The 22223-nt window shown below is 37.8% G+C and overlaps 1 protein-coding gene across 1 annotated transcript in view; it reads left to right on the forward strand.

The window, feature by feature from the left end:
- OCA2 (OCA2 melanosomal transmembrane protein) overlaps positions 1 to 22223 on the forward strand; it is a 182469-nt gene that overhangs the window by 59323 nt on the left and 100923 nt on the right. Inside the window, exons 11-14 of the mRNA XM_009472559.2 lie at positions 877 to 933; positions 1958 to 2082; positions 5647 to 5785; positions 14796 to 14928. Coding sequence (XP_009470834.1) covers positions 877 to 933; positions 1958 to 2082; positions 5647 to 5785; positions 14796 to 14928 — 454 coding nt within the window. The remainder of the gene's footprint in view (positions 1 to 876; positions 934 to 1957; positions 2083 to 5646; positions 5786 to 14795; positions 14929 to 22223) is intronic.

The following is a 22223-nucleotide window of genomic DNA, read 5'->3' on the forward strand; positions in this document are numbered from 1 at the left end:
TTTTGAAAATCCGTAAAATCATGTTGATAACATACTAAAAAAAATCCTTGAGGTCTGTAAGTGGAAAGACCTGTTTAAGTGCCAAGTATTATCACTCTCATTTATCTTGTTAATTTTGTTTATTCAAAACCTTCCTCAAACACACTCTGCTGGAAAAGTGGTTTTCTTTATCTTAGTCAGTGCTATGTTTGGAGCCAAAAAAAACCAAACCAGAAATGGAGGAGAAATATATGATTAGATTATACTCATATATTATTTTAATCTGCCCACAGCTATTTATGGTAAAAGGAGTTGTTCAAGTGCTATTAAACTCTAACACAAAATATACAAAATACAGAGACAAAATTACAATTATTTGTTGGCATTCTGAGCTTTTCTTATTTCCTGACACTGCTCCCTGCTCCCTGCCTTCCCCACAGAAAAAGAAAGCAAAAAAAATTTGTTGGGAGCAAAGATGGAAAGACAGGATACCTTGCAGAAATGTGGGAAAATGCAAGTAATTATTGGAACCTCTATCTTCTGCATTCTCTAGAGCATTACTGCAGAAAGCAAACACATTAATTGGCTTTTCTTGATTAATGACATAAGGGAGATACATTGAGTACTTAATGTATGATGCCCACTTGGTTACTGCAAATAAAATTCAACCAGACTAGTATGACATTTACAGACTGTTTATGTTGAAAACTAAATTTCACCATATGACGCATTAGCAAGAGGTATCTGGCAGCTGTAGTGGATATCTTAATATGAAGGTGATCAGATTCTCAGAGCTGTGTCAGATAAGGGCTTTCGTCAGGATCACAAACTACATCATTTTGTTTTTGTGTAATAATTCGATTGCAAGCTATTCTCTTTTTCTTCATCTTTTGGTAGATGGTTTTGGTGGCCATATTTTCAGAGACTGGATTCTTTGACTACTGTGCAGTAAAGGTAGGCTTGTTTTGATACTCTTAATTATTACTGGACTAATCAAGTTAGTATTTAATCAGATCTGTTACACCAAGCACTATCTTTGAAGAACCTTTCTTAGGACAGTGCATACTTATCACATTAGAAATGACAGTGGTCAGCTTGTAATTTTAAAAAATCTAGGGATGAAAGGAAGCCCTTAAGGCAATTCTGTTTCTACAGGAGAAAGGTAAAGGCCCCCAGTAGGGTACACAGGTATATGGACAATATAAAGCTGAGTTATTCCACTGACTTCCCCAGGACTGCAGTTCCACTGTAGCTGAAATCTGTATTTATGCCTGGAAGTGGGAGAGGGGAGATATGGGAACTATCATTAGCTTTACGATCACACATGAAAAATGGCCACAGGCCTTTTCACAGTAGCAGAACAATGATTACACGAAAAGGGTAATTCTGATGGATTGGTTGTAAAGCAAGTATTACCCATGGTGAGGGACTCCTTCACCTGCTGCAAAGCTTAATTTTCTTGAGAAGGGTGGAAAGAAAGAAAACAAAACTGACAAGGAGGACTGCTTTGAACACAGAACCCCTAAACAAAACCTGGGTGGGCACAACCCCTGCCTACATAGATGCCCAGGCTGTGTAGTCCCAGCAGTGCCGCTCTGAGGATGGGGAAGGTGTCCCAGTGTGTGGAAGGGACAGGAGGTCTGAACCATGTTAGTTCACCTGGGCATGCAGGCAGAAGATAGGGGCTCAGCCCTGCTTCTGCCACAGACCCCCTTCATGCCTGCCAGCAGAGCATGGTGTCTCTTCAGACTTGTTTCTTCCTCTGCATGATAGAAATGTTTGCCCGCTTCCACAAAATGTTTTCTTGCTAAATTAATTAATACTGGAGAGGGTGCTATGGGAGGTACATGGAGTAGTAAACGCTCTGAGCTCATTGTTGCCTTAACTGTGGTGAAGTTGTTTTATCTATCATTTTTTGAAAACTAAGTTGAAGTGATCTAGTCCCTTAATTTTGTTTCTATTTGTTTGGTTTTATTAGGCTTATCGATTCTCTAGAGGCAAGGTGTGGGCCATGATTATGTTTCTGTGCCTCATTGCTGCAATTCTTTCTGCATTTTTGGACAACGTTACCACTATGCTGCTCTTTACTCCAGTAACCATAAGGTACTTTATTGTTATAGTTTTGGCCTTGGTCTTTTATAGCCAGCAATCAGTAGTAGAATGTGTGCAAAATGCTTGTTTGGACTTTTTTTGATCATCTAAATGGAAATCAAAACTTCAAATACTCCTATTGTAGTAGGGTAAAGAGCTAACATTTTCAAAGGCATCGGTTGCCTTTTCCCTTTGTGTTAATAGCCAGCACCTGTCTGAAGCCTGTTATATTGCTTTGGCAGTTAACTATTCTGGTTTGTCTCCATATTTGAACTGCAATAACGTATTGCACCAAATGCTCCCTAGTAGATGAAATTTTTTTTCCTTTAAGCAGGGGGAATTTTTTAATTAAAGCTGCTTTGTCCTTTACTGGCTAATATCCATATACAATTTTAAGCAGAAATTTATATTTTAGTGAAATTGTTATTCCTTCTAATACTAGTGACAAATAAATTAAAAAAATCTTCAGTTTTCAATTAAAAGCTTTGTTTCAGAATATACAACTCTGAATTTTCTTCCTGCTGGTGATCATGATATTGGTACAGCCACTGGTTAATTTCACAATTTGAGATTAGGTATTTGGAACTTTTAATAGAGAATGGTGAATGTAATTACTTCAGATTTCTGTAAATTAATAACATGTGATTTGCAACTACATTTATTCAATGTGTGATTATAAATTACTGTTTAACCTGAATTTAACCTGTGTCTGGCCAGGCAAATCTAGTTAATCTAGTTCAGTTTCAGAAAGATCTAGTGTGTTTTTAAAACGATCCTGAATGATGTAATGTTTGTAGTCATTATCACATTAAAGTACACAAAATTCTATTAAGATATTGGTCCCACTTTAAAATGTAGTGTAAAGCAGTAAAACCCAATTTTGCAAGTGGAATTTATTCTAGATTGGGAAACAGCTGGTGAATGAAAGCTCCATTTGTCTTCTGTCCGATTATATTTTAAGGAGATCACTTTGCCTTACTCAAATCAATAATTTCACCTCTAGCAGTAAGCAACTCTGGAGCTATTAAACACCAAGTTTTCTTTAGCTGTGTTGCAGAATATTTTGAATTAACTATAATTAGGAATGGATTGAAATCTAGACATCAATGCATCATGAACTACTGTTCACAGGCAGAGCTACTGTAGCATTTATTCCATTTTCAAAGAATCATAGAATAGCCTGGGTTGGAAGGGACCTTGAAAGACCATCTGGTCCAACATTTCATGGGAAAGGGAGTCTAGATGAGATTATCTAGCACCCTGTTCAATCATGTTTTGAAAACCTCCAGTGATGGGGACACTACCATGTCCCTGGGGAGGTTGTTCCAGTCATTAGTTGTTCTCATAAAAAAAAATCTTTTCTTATGTTGAGACGAAATCTCTCCCACTGCAACTTGTACTTGTTGCCCCTTGTCTTCTCCATGTGGATCCTTGTGAAGAGACAGCCTCTGTCTTTGTAGCCACCCTTTAAGTACTGGAGTTTTATACTAAATGTATATAAGTACTTTCGTTTTATACTAAATGAGTTTGTAACACTGAAAAAGGGGAAACTCTATGCAGGAAACATTTGAATCACTATCCAAGCTAAAATAAAATTTTATCTTGCCTAATAAAACCAAATAATTGTTTATTTCTGAAAGCTTCATGCTAGGGGTCTTTTTTTTATCTTACTGCCATTGCCCTCAGCCCTTGTCTACAGCTTCACTATGTTGCACTGCGCTGTCATTGCCATGGAGATAAAGCTTGCAGAAAATCCTACTGACTCTACGAATATAAGGATTTATATTTCCATTAATAAGGCATAAAACAGGATACTTGTTTCACTCTGCATTTTGTAGGAAGCTGATAAAACAAAAATTAATAACTACCCCTTTTTAGCTATAGTTTATTTTCAAGACACTTTGTTATTGGGAACTGGCAAAGGCTAATAGTTGTTCACATGGGGAATTATATAACCAGGGTAAGTAAACTGAAGAGTTTAATCTTACCTTATAGCTAACACATTCTGATGGTTTTATACTTTGGGCTTGGCCTTTCTTGGCATACATCAGAGGTTCTTCAAGCTATCACTAGGCCCATCAAAAAGAAAGAATCGCTAAAGAAAAGTTAAGGTTAAATTTTGAAACATTTGGAAATCAAGGAGTGATGAAGTTAAAATTACAAGTACAATTGTGGTCTTGTACCACAATTGGTACAATTGGGCCAGTTGTACTACAAAATACCCTTTAACTGCATAGTTTTATGCTGTTGGGGAAAGTGTATTTTTGCACAGTTATTTTTGTTCTGGATTTTTTATGTGCTAACATAGGTTTTATCCGACAGTTTTTTCTGACGTTTAAATTGACACTCTTGGTGACAGCGTAAGTGTATCAAGTTAAGCTTTTGTGCAACACACTCTTTTCTCTTTGAAATATAGGTTTTAATAATACAGTCTTTGAACGGTAAAGCTCAACTCTTCCTTCAGGGAAATGTGTGACGGCAGTACGGTGAAAGCAATCCTGAGAAAGCATTCTTGCTGCCCACTCTTCCCTGTATCCCGTATTAGGTAGAGGGAGCAAGAATTTAAGCATGGCCTCCATCTTTACACACTGCAGCAATGTTTTGATAAGCCAAGAGCCAGAAAGCAGTCGTTCCTTATTCCAAAGTACTTAGGTGTGACCTTAACTTTCAGTCTTTAATACCATGGCCCAAGTTTAAAGTCAAACGTGTACTTCAGAAATGAGCGGGTTGTGCAGATCTGTGCGTAAATGTAATTTGTGCGAGTTGAAGTAATCTGTGTGAAGATTACTATGTGTAAGTGGGCTCTGCATTGAAATGGATCATGAGGTTACTGAGTCAATCCCAGTATTTGCCAGAACACTTTAAGATGCTTCTTATTAAAGAATCATTTTACTGAAGAATCATTACATATTTTTGAACTGGTAAAAGCAGTTTGAGATTTTTTTAATAATGAGGAATGTGTATTTTCTACTCTTATTGCATTACAAATAGAAATACTCATGATCAAGCTTTAGAGAAGGGGAAAAATAGGAACAGAATAAACCAGATAAACCTAGGCTGAAAGCTGAGGTCTCTAATAGATGATTCATGGCTAATAGGTTGCCTGCGCAATCCTCTACCACTGCTCCCCACAAGAAAGTTAATAACTGATGCTGAGTGCAGAGCCTGTGGTTGCTCAGAATAGTTTTCCATAGGTCAGTGTAGCCTGGGGACCATGGTTTAAAAAGTTGTATGATGCTGAAAATTTGAAATGCTATTTTCTCTGTAGCCCAACTCTTGCAATAGTTGATTACTTTTCATGAAATGCTTTGTAAAATGCATCAATTTTGTAACCATTAATTATTGCATTATAAATGTAAAAAAATCTATCATTTTTGCATTTATATTGCTATAATTATTTAGCACATATAATGTAGCACAATTAAAACTAATGATATATACACACAAAAACATTATGTTTAAAATCCTCCAATTTTTTTGGTGAAATGACTGTATTGTGTAAATTTTATAAATTTTAAGATTTAAGGTAATTCTGTCATAGGGTAAGAGGTTAATTTCATTCTCTTTATGCTGCAGGCTCTGTGAAGTACTTAATCTTGATCCTAGACATGTCCTGATTGCAGAAGTAATCTTCACAAATATTGGGGGTGCTGCCACAGCTGTTGGGGATCCTCCAAATGTCATTATTGTTTCAAACCAGGAGCTGAGAAAGAAGGTGTGTACTACAAGCCGTTTGGCTACTAAAATTAAGTACTGATCTTGAGTGTTCAACCTTCTCTTCGCACAGACAGCTGTATAAACAGAACATGATCCACTTTCTCTGCTATGCTATTTCTTTCTTAGTAGGATGATCACACAGAAGAGAGTGATCTTTTGGGGGCAAAACTGTGATGCAGAATATACTTTTTGATACGGACAGAGCATACTGGTTTCCTTTTTTTTTGGTGGTGGTGGGGAGGATTTCCTTGTCAATGGCAAAGTGAAGAGGGAAGCAAAACAATGGAGGGCTGTAAAGAGAGGGCAGCAAGTTGGAAAAAAAGAAAAATGTGAAAATGAAGATGAAAATCCAACCCTTTTTTTCAGAATAGGCTTTCTCTCAAAAGTTAAATATATTGAGACAATTTGATTCGTTTTCAGAAATTTCAAACCAGAAATAATTGTTCAGACTCAAAAACCCACAATGTGAGAGGCTGCATTGCCCCCATCAACCCATGTCATACATGACTCCGCTGCAGGCAGAGACTTTGTCCTTCAGCCGCAGCCCAAAGGGATGTGGGGGGTGAGAGGAGAGCGGGGCCTCCTCCCATGCAGCACAGGCCGCAGCTGGCTCCCACCTCCTGCCAACATTTTGGTGTCCGCAGGCTGCAATGACAGATTTTAACTTCCAACTCTTGGCTCTTCTATTGTTTCATTTTGCTGGGTAACTGGTGCCAAAGGGAAGGCTACGGTGGCTGGTGCTGGGTGGGACTGCAGGATTCCAGACACCTGCCAGCGGGACCGTCCCTGTCCCACCATCTCCTTCCACCAACATGGCCCTCTCTGCCCTGTGGACAGGCAGAGCCACTGCTGGCGGGCGTTCACGTTTGCAGCCTTCAGCTTCTGCATGGAGCTGGCGTTTGCGTGAGTTTTCCATGCTTTCAGCTACCCCTGCCACCCCTGAACAGGAGGGCATCAAGTTTCACTTCTGCCTCTGACACTGTCTCCCTGGTATCCCTTGGTGTGTCACCCATCTCTGGTGTGCTGGGGGCACCAGGAAGGCAGTCTGCTCAGGATGCAAGGGGCAGCCCCTCCTGGGATGGGGCAGCTCTTCTCTCCTGCCCCTGCACCACCACCACCAAACAGCACGATGGAAGTGGCAGAAATGTAACGGGCACATCTGTAGGGACATGAGGCATGTGTTTATTGTTTTGGCCAGGTGTCATAAACCCCCCAAATAAATAAATTTAAAGGAATTCATTGTAGTGTATGGGCTAGTATGAAAATACTTGTGCAAGTGGGATGAGGGAATTGTAGTATAAAATTCTAGTTTTGTTTTTTTTTTTTTTTTATTTGGAGTCAGTTATGTTTCTATTGCTGTACCAAAAAAGGATCTCTTCTAATTAACTGAATACACTCAAATGAATTAAGTACTGTCCAGGTTGGAAAATGTCTTTTAAAGTTCATAGTATTTAATAAATGGAATGTTTACCTTCAAAATATTTGAAATGTGCTGCAATTAGTTTGTTAGGATGATGACTTTGGAGACTGTAATATTCCTGACTGAGGACTTGATAGCTAAATTTCATGTTAAATATGAAATCTGTGCAACTATTTAAAACTTCTTTTCTAAAACAATAATTAGCACCTGCCATGCAGGTCATTTTCCTAAATACTCAGAAACTCATCATCTCTGTAGAACCTTTAGAAGTGGCTATAAACATGGGAAGCAATTAAGCAATCATATTGAAAGCAAACAATTTTACATTTCTCTTCAATGAGGTATTGATAATTTTAGGAGGACTCAGATGTATAAATATCCTAGAAAATGTGACATTATAGCAAATTCTGTATTTGAAACAAGCACAAAAACTTTCCAAATGTTTTCACTCTGCATTGTTTTCAGATCTTTTTTTGCATCACAGAAATAAGGACATAATAAAAGAGACCAGATTCAACACAGGACCATGGGACTTGTGCTTCTTTTCCTGTATTCTCATCTGTTATCTCTCTCTCTATATATATAAATAAAAGAGGGTCAAAGATCTATCCTTGGCTCTGAGGCTGATTGGCATGGGCTAGCTTATGTCCTGACTGCTTAGGGCTTCCCCCCTGTAAAGGACATTTGCCTGGGAAAGTGCTGGCAGGAGTAACTGGATAAAGCCAAGAGTGAGGGCAGGGAGGGAAGTGGACCATCTGGCCTCTTACAGTTTGTGCTGTTGAACTAATAGCTCAATTCCTAATTTTGTCCACCTGCTCTAGCATGCTCTTTTTTATTCAGAAGAAGAAACATGGACATTGTTATCTTGTTTCTGAAACTACTTCTAGCAAAGGCTGTTGTGACAAAGGGTTATATGACCAGCCCCAAATCTCTCTCTAAAATGCATGGGTTGTCTGCTAAATATGTACTCTTTTTTTTTTTTTTTTTAAAGTGTTACAGAGGTAAAAGTTCTTGAATGCAATAATGGCATTTTAGAAATAGGACTTCATGCAGTATTTTTTATAGAGTCTATTATGATGTTTTCTACAGAAGATATCTGGTTTTTACTTTTTAGCATTATGCCCATGCTTTTGCCATTCTAGGAAATTTTTCTCCTTGGTATTGTTATTGAAATTCCCCTCTTCATCCTCTTGGACTTCTTTTTCAGTGTTATATTTTCGTAGCAAGTACAGGAGTACTTGGACAAATGCCCCTGTAGGCGGCTGAATAGTGTATTGCACTATGTAGATGATTGTTTTTTCTGGTTTTTTAGGTGCCATCAGGAGGAGAATTTTATCAATCTTCCTGAACTTTTACTGTTGTACATCAACTCCTAAAAGCAGCCTAGTAAGATATTATGCAAGTTTACATTTTCTTAGGAAACCTTGGATTTCAAATCTGTACAAAATGAAATGCAGCCTTGTTACTTTGGGTGTTGTTATTAGGTTATAGTGTTAGAAATGCTTTACTCTTTGTTTACTGTAGTGCTGGAGAGATTTTTGTCCCTAGGTTCTGGGGAAAACTCATGTCATCTTAAGAATATTTTATTTAAAGTATGTTTGAATAAATAAGATTTTTGTTACAGTTTACTCATTAAAATGTAGGGATAAGTCTGTTTATTTGTCTTGAGATGCAAATGGATGCCAAAATGATTTTTTTCTTTTTAGCAGTGTTTAATTTATAATACTGACATTTTCCCTACCATCATGCCTGGAATCAGTGGAACATTTGCATAACAGGGAAGGAAGATTTGTTGCACTCTTGCTTGTTCTTAGTTGGAGTTGGAAGAAGTCTCACAAAATAGCATTTATGTTGTGGTACTAGGCAAGGAAAATAAGAGTTTTTATTAAGACCAAATGAAAAACTCATTCAGTGAATACAAAACTTTTTTTTTTAATCTTTTATTACCTTCAGAGTACTGCTACTGAGTGGCCATTGTTAGCAAAATTATATTTTTATCTTGAAGAGATATGTGCTTCAGACTTTGGGAACTCCATTTTTACATGCACAATAGGGCATGAACTGGCTCAAAATGGTCATTGCTTTCAGAAAGGTTGAACAGTAAGTCCTCTATATTCGCGAACTTCACAAGTATCTACGGTCACACCTTTGAAATCAGAAGTTGCTTGTGCTCCAAGCTTAGGCTGTGATTACAAGATCTTTAGAGAATGGATGGTGAATAGGTCTCCAGAGCAAAATGATGGTGTGAACATAGTGCACACTAGTGTATCTAGCTTTAATCTGTCTAAGAGGTAATGATAAGAGCAAAGGCAATTTTAGCATGTGCTAGCCCTTGGATTATGTCCTCTTATTTACTGTCTTTGTTAGTATGTGATAAAGCTTGTACTGTTAATCTGATTTTTGCTGAGGATTTTGGGTTTTCAGCATCCCACTCAGAGTTATTCCTGCCACTTAACAATAATTCCCTGGAAAATGGACAGCCATCAGGTTATCCTGTTCTGCATTTTGGAGACTTGCAGCCTTCATGCTGAAATTTAGCATGATGCAATATTAGTTGGTTATATTTCATGAAAAATTGTGGTACCAAAAATTTATGCATAGAAGTAGATAATTCTGAAAAATGGAAGAAAGAAAATCCTATACGTGAATCCATAAAGGTATTTCAAGCTCTGGCAGATTGTGAAATGGATTCCCATAGTTTACTAGACTATTTTTGTTGAGTTTGCTGGATACAAGGTTGTTAAAACTTTTAATCAATTTGTAAAACTCCTGCCCTTTCTGTCAATGTTTCATTGATTCTTTTTCTCAAGAAAAAAATTAAATCCTAGGTAAGCTATATGAAATAAAATTTATGGGTTTACGGCTGATTTCAGATTTTTTCCCATCTCTACATGTAGTAACCATTAAAGAGTATAGTGCAAGAAAAAAAGTAGGTTTGTCAGTGTCTCAGATAAGCATTATTTTCATGTAACTGTGTTAGACCATCAGTGATTTCTGGCTCAGCGACGCCATGAGCAGTTCCTCCTGAGACAACATAGGTCTCAGTCACTCAGCCAGAAGGGATGTTTAAACCAGTGTAGAAATAATAAATTACTCTTGCTCTTCCTCATTTTATTAATTTTAAAATATTAAGTAAAGGGCATTCTCTCTAGAAGCACATTATTTGCAGCTCCCTGAATTGCTGCACCTAGCTATAATTTTTGCTTTCTCTTTGCTCTAAAATGGCAGATTTCCCCTGGAAAGGTCTGAATTACTAGAAGTTAATTTCACACCTCCAAAAGCAGTAAAAAACCTCAAATAATCAGGATGACAGAAAATTACTATTTTAGGAAAACTGTATGATACTTTATTCTATATATGAAATTAATATTTGACTTTGCATTTAAAACTATAAACCAAGGAAAGATGCCCACTCTGTTTCAGCTCTGAATCTGTAGGCAGCGGAACCTTTAGGCTGTTGTCTTGATAAACAAAATCTTTAGATTTTCTGTCAGCTGGGGAATGGGAGAAATTTAACACAATCAACATAGCCTCAAGTAAGGGACATTTGAAGCATGTATCGCATTTATCTGATGGGTTGAAATCTCCTGGGAGAAAAGTATTTCTTGCCTATTGTGCATGTCAATTCTATTTCAGTCTATTGTGCAGGAAAAAGAAAATCTTTATGAAAATGACATTTTGTTGTATGCAGCAGATGTGGAGCACTTTAATGTGTTTTTACAATGCTGAATCCTGGCCCCAGCAGTGCAGAGGACTCAGGAGGTATAAAATGTGTTATCCGCAGACACAAAGGCATGAATGTAGGCTCTGTGGAGATGCTGCGTGCCCTTTGTAGGGTGTGGGAAAGGGAGCAGGAGCACCTGATGAAGTAACGGTGCCACCATGTTGGTATCCTCTGCTGCATCATTCATATCTGTGGTGCAACGTAAACCCTTTAGTCTCTTAAAGTTCTGCAGAGGCTGCCAGCTGACTACTAGTCAGTAGTGTCAGCTGTGAAATCTGCTTGCTCCTTCCCTGGAAGCATGTTCTGTTTGCTGCAGAGAGCAGCAAAGCATCAGGGTGGGTAGTGAACTGTTTTTCACCGTGAGCCTGTCTGCTATCAGCCATAAAAAGGAGTGCGCTTGGCAGTCCTCAGCCTCCTCATGGCTACAGGGTACAACTTGTCCAAGGCTAGCAATTGTCAGGATTCATTTTCACTCACTGGCTTTTGTGGATCAGTACAAGGAGGAAACAGGGAGGAAAGCTAGGAGCAAGGGATGGGAAGTGAATTGAATCCAGCCTTGCACTATCACAGGCAATATTGTCACGCAAGCTCTTACCTGAAATAAGCACACTCCATGTTAGAAAACGATTTGTTTCAGCTGACTCGGAAAGCTGTTCTGCAGTTGCAGCAGAGCAGCATGTTTTCCTTTTCCCCAGGGATCTCAGAAGTAAGAAAGATCAATGGGGTGATATTATGAAGTTTAACAAAATCCTGAACCTCAGCCCAGCTACCCTCTCTGAAAAGTTTGGGTAAGCCACTGGATGGGATGCCAAAAAATCTAGTAGACAATTTTTTTCTCTTGTGATGGTGTCTCCACTTTTAAGACTTATCTATGTCAGCTCTTATGTCATGAAGCTATGTTAATCCTGATTTTTGTTTTAAGAGTATTGTGATCTCCATCTCATTTAAATTCCTTTCAACTGTCAGTCAGACCTGAGACCTCCTTCTTAATTTCAGCATTTTAATTTGCCTTCTAGGTTGATGTGATTTTCCTTTTCATAGAGAAATTAGTTTTGTGGGTTTCAAGCAGCACATTTTTTTGTGCTCTTTTTTTTTTTTTTTTTTTTTTTGAGAGGCTTCTGCATTGTGGCATTGCAGTAGCAAAGAACAATTGTTTTGCTCTGAAATTGGTGTGATATTCAAAACCTAGAAGCAAGTGACTTCGTAAATCTTTGTGCTTGTTTGCAATAAGACACTTCCTTAAATTCAAGTTCCATTAACATATGGTGGAAACATTACATATTTAAAGTTGAGAGTTTCCAAGGATTCTTTGGGCTCCTGTTTCTCTTTTTTTATTTCCTACATTAGCAATTAGATTTATGTCTGAGCATCTCTGCAGAGAGTTACTGCTGGTGTACTCTGCCTGGTAGCTGGCGTCCTTCTTCATGACGTGGGCACATTGCTGCCAGCCTAAGAAAAGCTTCACACCCACTGCTCTTTTTAAGACTAAGCTGGATGCAAAAGTAATTTTCCTGGTTCTGGTAATTCAGGGTTGAGGATATTCTGACCACCTCTAATTACTTTATTGCTCTTCAACTAGCTGTTTCCCAGTCATTTCATTTTTCAGAGGATAATTTTTTTTCCAGTGAGATTTAGGCATTGCTATTTTAGCTGGTGTAGCTTCAGTGTTTTTACAGCTTAATTCCTTTCAGCTTCCTATCTCTCCTTAGGTCATTTCATAGACCATATAAAACTGAAAACTTATTTTCCATACTTCCTGAACTGTTTAATGGCACATTATCAATAATTGAGCAATTTCCAAACCAAGACCAGTTCACTGTGCTTTTAAGGATTCTGTTTTTTCTGGCCAAAATTTTCTGATTTTTCTTTTTTGCTATAATCTTAGAGGCAACCCATATATAAATTAGACTTATAGTCAGTTTTAAATGGCTATAATTAAGGAAATATACATGGGAGATATGGACTTTATATACTTTGGGGGCAGGTCTTACAAACATTGAGCCTTTGCAGAATTTAAATTATTTTTTTTCTCATTGCTATTTGTAAATTTCCCAGAGTTATGAATGTTGATTTCATCCTTCATAGAAATGTCTCCTGTAGCTCTGAATCTTGACTTGATGCCCAGAGGCCAATCTTTCTGAGTATTTATAAAAATTGACTTTTAAAGTCTGCCTTGCAGAGATGTCAGACATTTGACTGGCTGACTTATTATGTAGGTAAACTGAATGAATGTATATTATTTTCCTTTGTGGTATCATGTTTTTCTGTCTGATTCTTAAAATAATCTTATTCCAATTCGTGAAGAGTCTTCTTTCTACTTTCATAAAAGCAATGACAGTAGCTGAGTTATAATGAAAGGCCAGTGAATGAACATGTATACAGTTTCACCTTTTAGTGTCTAGAGAGTAGAACAGGTAAGGAATCTACTATTAAATAGCAACTAAGGATGATTTTCTTTAGCTCATGAAGCTGAAACCTGTATTTTTCATAGGATCAAATTCTAATCCCAGGACTGCATATTTATGTTTGAGATTTATTTAACTGTCTGGAAACTATAGATTTTTTTGCAAAAGAACACTAATCTTTATCTGGCTACGAAAGTTCTTTATTACTTTAATCAGTTTCTTGTGTCGTATATTTTTTATTATGCCCTGTGGTGCAATGGAGAATTTTTTTTTTCCTTTTTTGAACCAGAGATGTTTTGGCTTTTTCCTCCTACAAATTCTTTTAGTAGGAGGGAATATAGCTGTTTTTAATTTGTCTTGGCGTTACAGAAGGGTCTATAGGTAGCACACAGGTATTTGGTAAAAGGCAAGTCACTATTATCTTTGTAAAGACATAGAGGTGTGGCACAGGGAGATCCCACAACTTTCTAGAGTCTCTGGGAAATCAGTGGATGCTCTAAAAATTCAGTTTGGACAACCTGAGCTGCCCAGGGCTTGGACCAAGCTTTCTTCCAAGTGTCACAGAGCTGTTCTGCTGGGATCACCAGTTCAGACAACCTCTGCTCTGTGAATATAAGACAGTTCCTTTCTACCGGAGTACTTGGATGTGATCCCCCTTGGAGCTTCATGGACAACTTCTTTTGGACATGCTAGTTGTGACTACTTCAGAAAATCCCATCCCAAAGGCTAACCCTGATCCACTACAGTGTGTGTAATACGGAATCATGGAATAATTCAGTTGAAAGGGGCCCTGGAGGTCATCTAGTCCAACGTCCTACTCAAAGCATTGCTAACTTCAAAGTTTTAGGGAGGGTTGTCACTATTCAATCTTATTGCTTAAAACAGTAGGTTTTTAATATATTCTACCTAACGTTTTTAAGAACCCCTTCATTAAAGGCTTTCATTATGTAAAATGTAAAGAAATGTGTCCATTTATTAAGCAGGTAGAAAAATAAATAGAATATTGACATATAATATTTTTATTGTAGAATACTTGTGAATTTAGATGAAATCCTTGTTCAGATAGAATTATTGTAAAAATCCATGTTGTCATCAGTTTAAAACAAAAGCTGATCATTAATATGTAACTGTTTCTGTGATTCAGTGTGATTTAAAATGAATTTACAGTGATTTAAGTGATGAAAGTGAAAGTTAATGATTCAGGTTTTTTTTTTCTATCTGTGTCAGGAACACTAAATATATTTCAGAATAACTTGTAATGTTATTTTTTAATTCTCTCAATTAAATTGTAATGTGGCTTGTCCCACAGATTAAATACAGCATACACTGTACTTGGAACTTACTTTATTGCTTTATATTTATTATTGATTGCTAAAGTACATATAGTTGAATACTTTTCCCTGTAAGTAATATGGGAAAATAGCTGATTTTTAACTTAGGTTTTCATTTTTATTTCCAGGGATTGGATTTCGCAGCCTTCACGGGGCATATGTTTGTTGGCATCTGCCTTGTTGTTCTGGTCTCCTTTCCTTTTCTTAGACTTCTTTACTGGAACAAAAAACTTTATAATAAGGAGCCGAGTGAAATTGTTGGTAAGTGTGAGCGTGAAAACATTTTTATTATCATTACACTGAATATGTGCTAAATAGAAACTGAATTGTGCCTACAATAATGTTGTCCTCAGATGGAAGTGCCCGCTCTCCTTCAGTCTCTGAACATTAATTTTTTAACTAATAATTTAGATTTTATTTTAAGTCATGATATTTTCTGACTTTTAGAAATGAATGTTTTTCTGGTGTTAAGGTTGAGGTGTTGACATGAATTATTAAATACCTTTCAAAATTTATAGGGATATTTTGCATCATTTATAGCCATAGGCTTGAATACCAGGGTGTTCTGTATCATAACAGATAATATCTGCTCAAGGTGCCGAGTTCACAATCTAGTTTTAGAAATGTCCCAGGTTTCCCTTATGACAGGCGTAGTGCACTGATGCATTCCCACACTACTAGTGTTCTTCCACTGGATTTTTTCAGCAATCTTTTCCTGGTCTGTGGTTAGTAAAGGACATTTCATCAAGAGTAGAACAACTTGCCAAGTTCTTTCCATCTTGCTTCTGTGTCTCTTCCAACCCTAAATTCCTCTGGTGTATATTTTCTATAATTCAGTAGGATTAAATCTATGTGCGTTTTAGGTTGCTGGCATCAGTAGTCTCTAGAAGTTTTGGTAAAGCTGTTTTAAAGGCTGTTGAGTTTGCCAGTCCCATTTTGTCTTCAGGCTTTTATGCTTTTCTATTCAGTTGCTTTGAAGGTTTCATCATTGTTCTCAGGCTTCTGTTTGAATGGTAAAACTTAATAATAAACCCCAAATGGTCACAATTTCTTTATGAGGTAAGAAATAATTCACTAAGTATAATTTCTTAGCAAGTTTTTTACCAAGATAGTTGAGTTTAACTGTTTCTTCCCTGGGACTGGTGGTTTTTTTTCACTTGTGGCTGCAACAGACTTAGGATGCAGGCTTCCACTGACCATGTGACAGATGTTTTAATGTGCTGTACGACATCTCTGAACCTGTGTGCATGGTGTCTATTTAGCATGGGGAGGATAATTTTTGATATAGTTGATATAACTTGGCTCCATTTGTAATCTGTGGAGAAAGATTAGCATTTCTAAAGACTAATGTAGCTGTCTACAATAGAACAGACATATTGCATCCCCCAAAAGTTTACTTCTCTCTTTTGAGTGCAAGGGAAGTCCAAGGTGACTAACTCAGTGGTAGACATCTTCATGATAGGTACCTAATTTGGGCAAGATGAGTACCGCTTTCAAGGCCTTGTTCCAGGGAAAATTATCTTTATGAGTAGGATTTTATTAAAAAGACAGAAGTGACAGTCCTCTCCTCAGTGAATTGTACCATGTTTCTTGAATCCCATCTGATAGAAAGGTCAGAGAAGAGGCTTCACTGCTTAGGAAGTTGGCTCTTGTGCAGACATTTGGTTTTGAGGAGCTTCAGTGCCCATTCAGCACAAGGCATGCTCAGCCTACCTGTTCACAGGTCTAGGGGTCAAAGTCTTTCCCAGTATTAAGAACAAAAGCATTTTTGAGCTGTTCTAGAGGTGATACTACTTAACTGTTTTCTATGAGAATTAAAGAGAATTTTCCTTCTATATATTTGCTTGGCATGAGGTATGCATTTTCGTTACTGTACCATTGTACAACAGCTGAGGCTTTCTGCACCCTTAGAGATTTGATCCTGAGAGCAAGAGAAATAAAGCAATGAACGTAGTTCCTAAAATGCCTAGATATTTCCCTGTGACACTACAAAGCAAGGTTTTTCAGAAAGCCATCAAGAATCTTCCTGCCTTCTTGTACGAGGGAAGGTGTTGCAAGAGGTCTTCCTTATCTGGTAAATAAATTTATTGACTATATACTTCCGGGTCAAAGAGAAAAAAGACTTTATTTACCAACAGGCAAAAAAGATAGCACACTTCTGGCTCACCTCAGTTTGCATTGTGTCAGCTTCCATTAAAATAGCTAGAATTTTATCCTGGGTTCCAGGAATGCCTTTAGAGAAGGCAAGTCATTGAAAATTGCAGAAAGGGATGCTCTCCTCCCTAGCCATAGATGTGCCTTAAATTTGTCAATTTTAAATAATTAATGTTGTGTTTTGTCTTGTGGGAATGCATCATTACCTAAAATAAATATCCATAAAACACTTAATAGTAAGCATTGCGAACTGTGTATCATGGGTGAGTGATCTTCCTACTTGTCTGGTCAAAGTTAGTACTTTGAAGAGAGGCAAAAAAGCTACGAGATAAACAATATCTATTCCCAAGTTGTCCCCAACAGACTACTGAAATGCATAATCTGAACAGGTGGGGAGTTGGCTCATGTTCCTATTGCTCCTTCTCTTCTTTGTACTGGTGGAATAAAAGCTGAACACGAGCTGGCAATGTGCACTCGCAGCCCAGAATGCCAGCCATATCCTGGGCTGCATCAAAAGCAGTGTGGCCATCAGGTCGAGGGAGGTGATTCCACCTCTCTACTCCGCTCTGGTGAGACCCCCCCTGGAGTGCTGCGTCCAGCTCTGGGGTTCCTGGTACAAGACAGACATGGGCCTGTTGGAGTGGGCCCAGAGGAGGGCCACAAAAATGATCAGAGGGATGGATCACGTCTCCTATGAGGACAGGCTGAGAGAGCTGGGGTTATTCAGCCTGGAGAAGAGAAGGCTGTGAGGAGACCTTATTGTGGCCTTTCAGTACTTAAAGGGGGCTTATAAGAAAGATGGGAATAGTCTTTCTAGAAGGTCCTGTTGCAATATGACAAAGGATAATGGTTTTAAACTAAAAGAGGGTAGATTTAGACTGGATATAAGGAAGAGATTTTTTATGATGAGGGTGGTGAAACACTGGAATAGGTTGCCCAGAGAGGTGGTAGATGCCCCATTCCTGGAAACATTCAAGATCAGGTTGGATGGAGCTCTATCAACCTGATCTAGTTGAAGATGTCCCTGCTTATTGCAGGGGGGTGGATTAGATGTCCTTTAAAGGTCCCTTCCAACCCAAACCATTCTATGATTCTGTATCAAAATACTAAATATAGAGCAAGTTCCTACCTGTTCTACACAGGACTCAAGAATGAGAATTCCTTGTGGAAGAGATCATCTCTGGGAAAGGAATTATCTTTTTGTTGGGGAGGAAAGGAATCCTTGCAAACTCCCAGATAAAACCCTTTGTAATTATGAATCATTATAAAAAATGATTCCTTTTCTTTGTTGCCTGGAAGTAAATTATTGTGTCTTTGGCATTCAGCATTTTTTTTTTGTAACAACTTCCCAACTTTCTTGTTTAAAAAGAATTAATTTGCTTTTATTCACTTCTTATTTTCTAATAAAAGTCATAGCTTTATAGACATTTCCATGAATAACTAGAGTTATTATATACTTAAATTTTCGTTAAAAGGGCCAGCTTGCAAGGTGTCTTCAGATAAGTAATATCTAAACAGTCAGAAAATACATTCTGCCAACTGTAAGCAATTTTGATCCTGACATAATAGCATTATTTTGTGAATATACATTTTAGAAAATAGAATTGCTATTTTTTTCTTTCATCTATAAACTTTTAAAGCATATGTTTTAGATTTTTAAGAAATCAAGTACGCATGGCAATTTTTTTATTAACTTGAATAGTACAATTTATTCACTGACACAATATTTTTGCTAGTGAAACACTGTACACTTTTAAGAGGCTAGCATATTTCCCTCAATTCATCTCTTGGTAATCTTTGTTACTTGCAGCTTAGTGTGTTCAGATATAGCAATCTCCCAGTCAGCATACCATGTGTTCTTATAATCAGCTGCTCCTCCATTGCTGTGAAGCTAATCAGTAGCTGTTCAATTAGAGCAAGTGCTGAAGAGCTACTCTTTATACTGAAATTTTCTGTGAGAGGGGAAGAGAAAGTGATAAAGACAGCTCCATTAGGAGGTAGCAGTCGTGATTTGGATTTGCAGAAGGTGCTTTCAGGGGTCCTTCCATTTCAGGTTGCAATGATTCTGTGATAACTTCAAATAGCTTGTTTGAAGCAGCTGTTTTAATCGACTAAATACCAGCTTTCCCTCAGCCTGCCCCCAATTAGCAATTAAACAAGATATGTGAGACTTAATTGGTATATTATTCTCCCCAGAATTTTTTCACTGTATGCCATGTGCTTTAAGCTTTTTTTCTCTTGCTTTGGGCTACACAGATTTTTGAGAATGGATAAGCACTAATTTTAAGAAGAGACAATGCTGTTATTCTGATGATACATTGGCAGATTAATTCCAATGCTGTGGTTACCAGTGTCTTTAAATTGTCGGCTTTCAGACTGAGCTGTAGCACCTGTGTAGCAGAAAAAAGGCATGTTCCTTCCCCAGGAGCCACTATGTATCTGCAGTAGCTTGAAGTGAGGCATATTACAAAAGAAAAAAAGAATCTGAAGAACTTAGCCACGAGAGAGAAAATCAAGTTCTTTTTAAGAATGAAGGGATATTTTGAGGACTTTTTTGAGTGCAACTTTCAGCTGATAAACTTGTGCCTTGTTCCGTGTGATGCAGAAAAAGATGGCAGGATTAGAGTAGCAGACTGAGAAGGTTTAAAAAGTGTGTGTGTGTATATATATATATATATATACACATATATACTTTCCAAAAGGAATGTGTAAGGGGAAATAATAATATATGATTGTAAGAGGAATTAAACTTGCTGTTCCCTCCCTGCCCCCAAACCTGAAACCACAGTTTTTACTTCCCTTAAGGGTTAACAATACATTATTTAGTCCCTGGGAAGCGTGACAATACATTGTTATGTCTCAGCTATCAAGCTATGGAGATGTGGACCTCAGTGTTTGGGAAGGTCGTTATCCCCAGGACAGTGGGTGGCACGTGGTCTAGTGACAAGTATTACTATTGCCATTTTTACCAAAGAGGAAGAGCTTTCGCTTAGCATGACAACAGATTTGGCACCAGCTCCTCATTTCTCCTGTGTTGCTTGCTCCAGTTTCTGATTGTTTTGTTGGCTGAAAGAGAGACCCAGTGTTGAAGCAGGAGTGGTGATGCCAGGAGAGGTGGCAGCACGTTATTCCCTCTGGTGTAGCTCACTGTCTGCAGCAGCTGAGAAAAATACTTCTATGATAGTATGATAGTCAGTATGTTAAGCCTCCAACAGAAGGAATTTTCTAATTAATCATAGTCATGTGTAAAGTGCTCAATGTGTGAAAAACACGGTGCTGTTTCCCACAACGTGAAATGTGGTAACCAGATGAGTGCGCAAATCTGTTTCTTTCTTCCATGTGGAGCTTTACAGCTGCTTCAGAAGAAATGGGAGAGAAGGAGGGGAAAAGGAGGTACAAAACTGGCAGTGAAAAGATAGAAAGTCTAGAAGATGAAAGAAGTAGGGGAGCGATAACTGAGGGTTGTCAGACGTGCAACTGATAGGAATGTGCTGGCTGCAGACCCAAGATGTCCAGGCGTTGTTCCTGGACTTAGAGTAAGTACTGCTCTCATTGGGCCTCATTTTGCATGAAAATGTCCAAAGGATGCCACAGCTAAGGTGAAGGTCAAGAGAGAAAACTAGGTAAAACTGAAAAACTCATTTAGCACTTAATGTCTGGTGAGTTTCCCCCTCTGTGTCCCATAAGGACTACAAATGTCTGCTATAGTACTTTGTGCCACACATGATTGACCAAGCACAGGCATTGCCAATTGTAATTGTAGCTGAACACAAGGTATAGGTCAGTGCTGTCGTTATTATTTTGTCCATGTGAACCCTCTTGCCTGTCACAGCTGAGGTGCCTGCTGGGGGGAATGCTCCCCAGGGCAGGTGGCCGTGGTTAAAGGGTTAAGACCTTTGTTGTTTTCTCAGGGCATGGGATGTCTGGGTGGCCTCTGCATCCTCTAACTGGTGCGTGCCCCCACGCCATGCCCTGCAGTGTGACATACAACCTTTCAGTTTAATGCTGGGGAAGAACTACTGTGATGATTTGCAAGACAACCCCAATGCTGCTTCAGACGCTTTGAATTGAAAAAAAACCCCATGCAAAATAATAATAATGTCCAGGCCCACAAGGACACCACAGGGACACAGAGAGGACCCAGGGTAAGGTATTATGTAGTATCAGTACAGCTGTGTTCGCTGCTCGGGGTCAGAGAACAGTCCTTAGCCCAATTTTAGTTAGTAATGTATTTGTAACTGTAGGAACCATTTCTTGCTAGAATCAGTTAGAGGTACATCAAGTACCTAGCTGGATTAAGTACATATTGATAAATCTCAATCCTGAGGTGCATCCGTACCTATGTAGGTACTTCACTAACTGTCAGTAAAGCACTATTCGTATTTTAATGTAACTGTTGAAAGTAGTGGGCTGTCCTCACTTGAAAATTGGTTCAGGTGAGAAAACCAGCAGGCAGATTATGCAGAGAATAATGTCCAAAGAAAAGGATATTTCAAGATATTTTCAAACATTCAACTCCAAGCTCAATCTGGATGGCAGGTTTGCAATATGCATTGCATTCTGCCATCATCACCCAAGATGCTAAATTCATGGGAATATATGGGAAGCATTTTTAAATCTTGAAGAACAATGTGGAATGGGAAAATGTTTTCTGTTTATTTCTTTTTCTCTTCTCTGCAATCCAGTTGTATATATTAACAATGAATATTTAACATTTTAACTCTCTTACTGTGAATGAGAACATGCTAAACTAAAAGATGCAGCTTTCTCATGAATTATCTTGGGATCTAAGATCATATCTTTCTGGTACATATTGTGTCTTTTATTTTAAAGAACTGTAAGACTTTCAGTCTCAAAGGAACTAGGTAGTCTTATGGTCCCTGCAGACTTTGTGTATACTCCTTTTTGGATAATATATCAGGATCCACAAGTGTCATGGTTTTATGTTGGAAAATGTAAAAAAAAAAAATAAAAAAAATCTGTCTTTTATTATTTGCACCTTTAATAGGTCTTCTAATGATCAGGAATGAAAATAAGTGTAGTTATTTACTTTACACAAATTCAAGATTTTTATATTTTTAAACGTTTTAGATCATTTTGTGTTTAAAATCCTGTATATGTCCTTTGTAGTGCTTTAGAGTTGATGGAATATTCCCCTTGGAAAGAGGAAAATGTTCATCTGTCTTTTTGTGTTTTCAGATGATAAAAATAGTATTCTGACATTGCAGAATATGGGAAATATGACAATTTCATACTATTTGCTTAGTGCATTGATAATGTAGCCATTACAAGAAGGAAGCTGTAATATTACTTTACCTGCCTTATGCAGAAAGAAAGTATAATACAGTGGCATTTTGAATCAATAGAACAGCCCTACACAGTTTTATTATACATATTTTTCA

This window comes from Nipponia nippon, unplaced genomic scaffold (assembly GCF_047370975.1).
Source record: "Nipponia nippon isolate SJK-2023a ecotype South Korea unplaced genomic scaffold, ASM4737097v1 scaffold_2, whole genome shotgun sequence".
Taxonomy (NCBI): Eukaryota; Metazoa; Chordata; class Aves; order Pelecaniformes; family Threskiornithidae; genus Nipponia; species Nipponia nippon.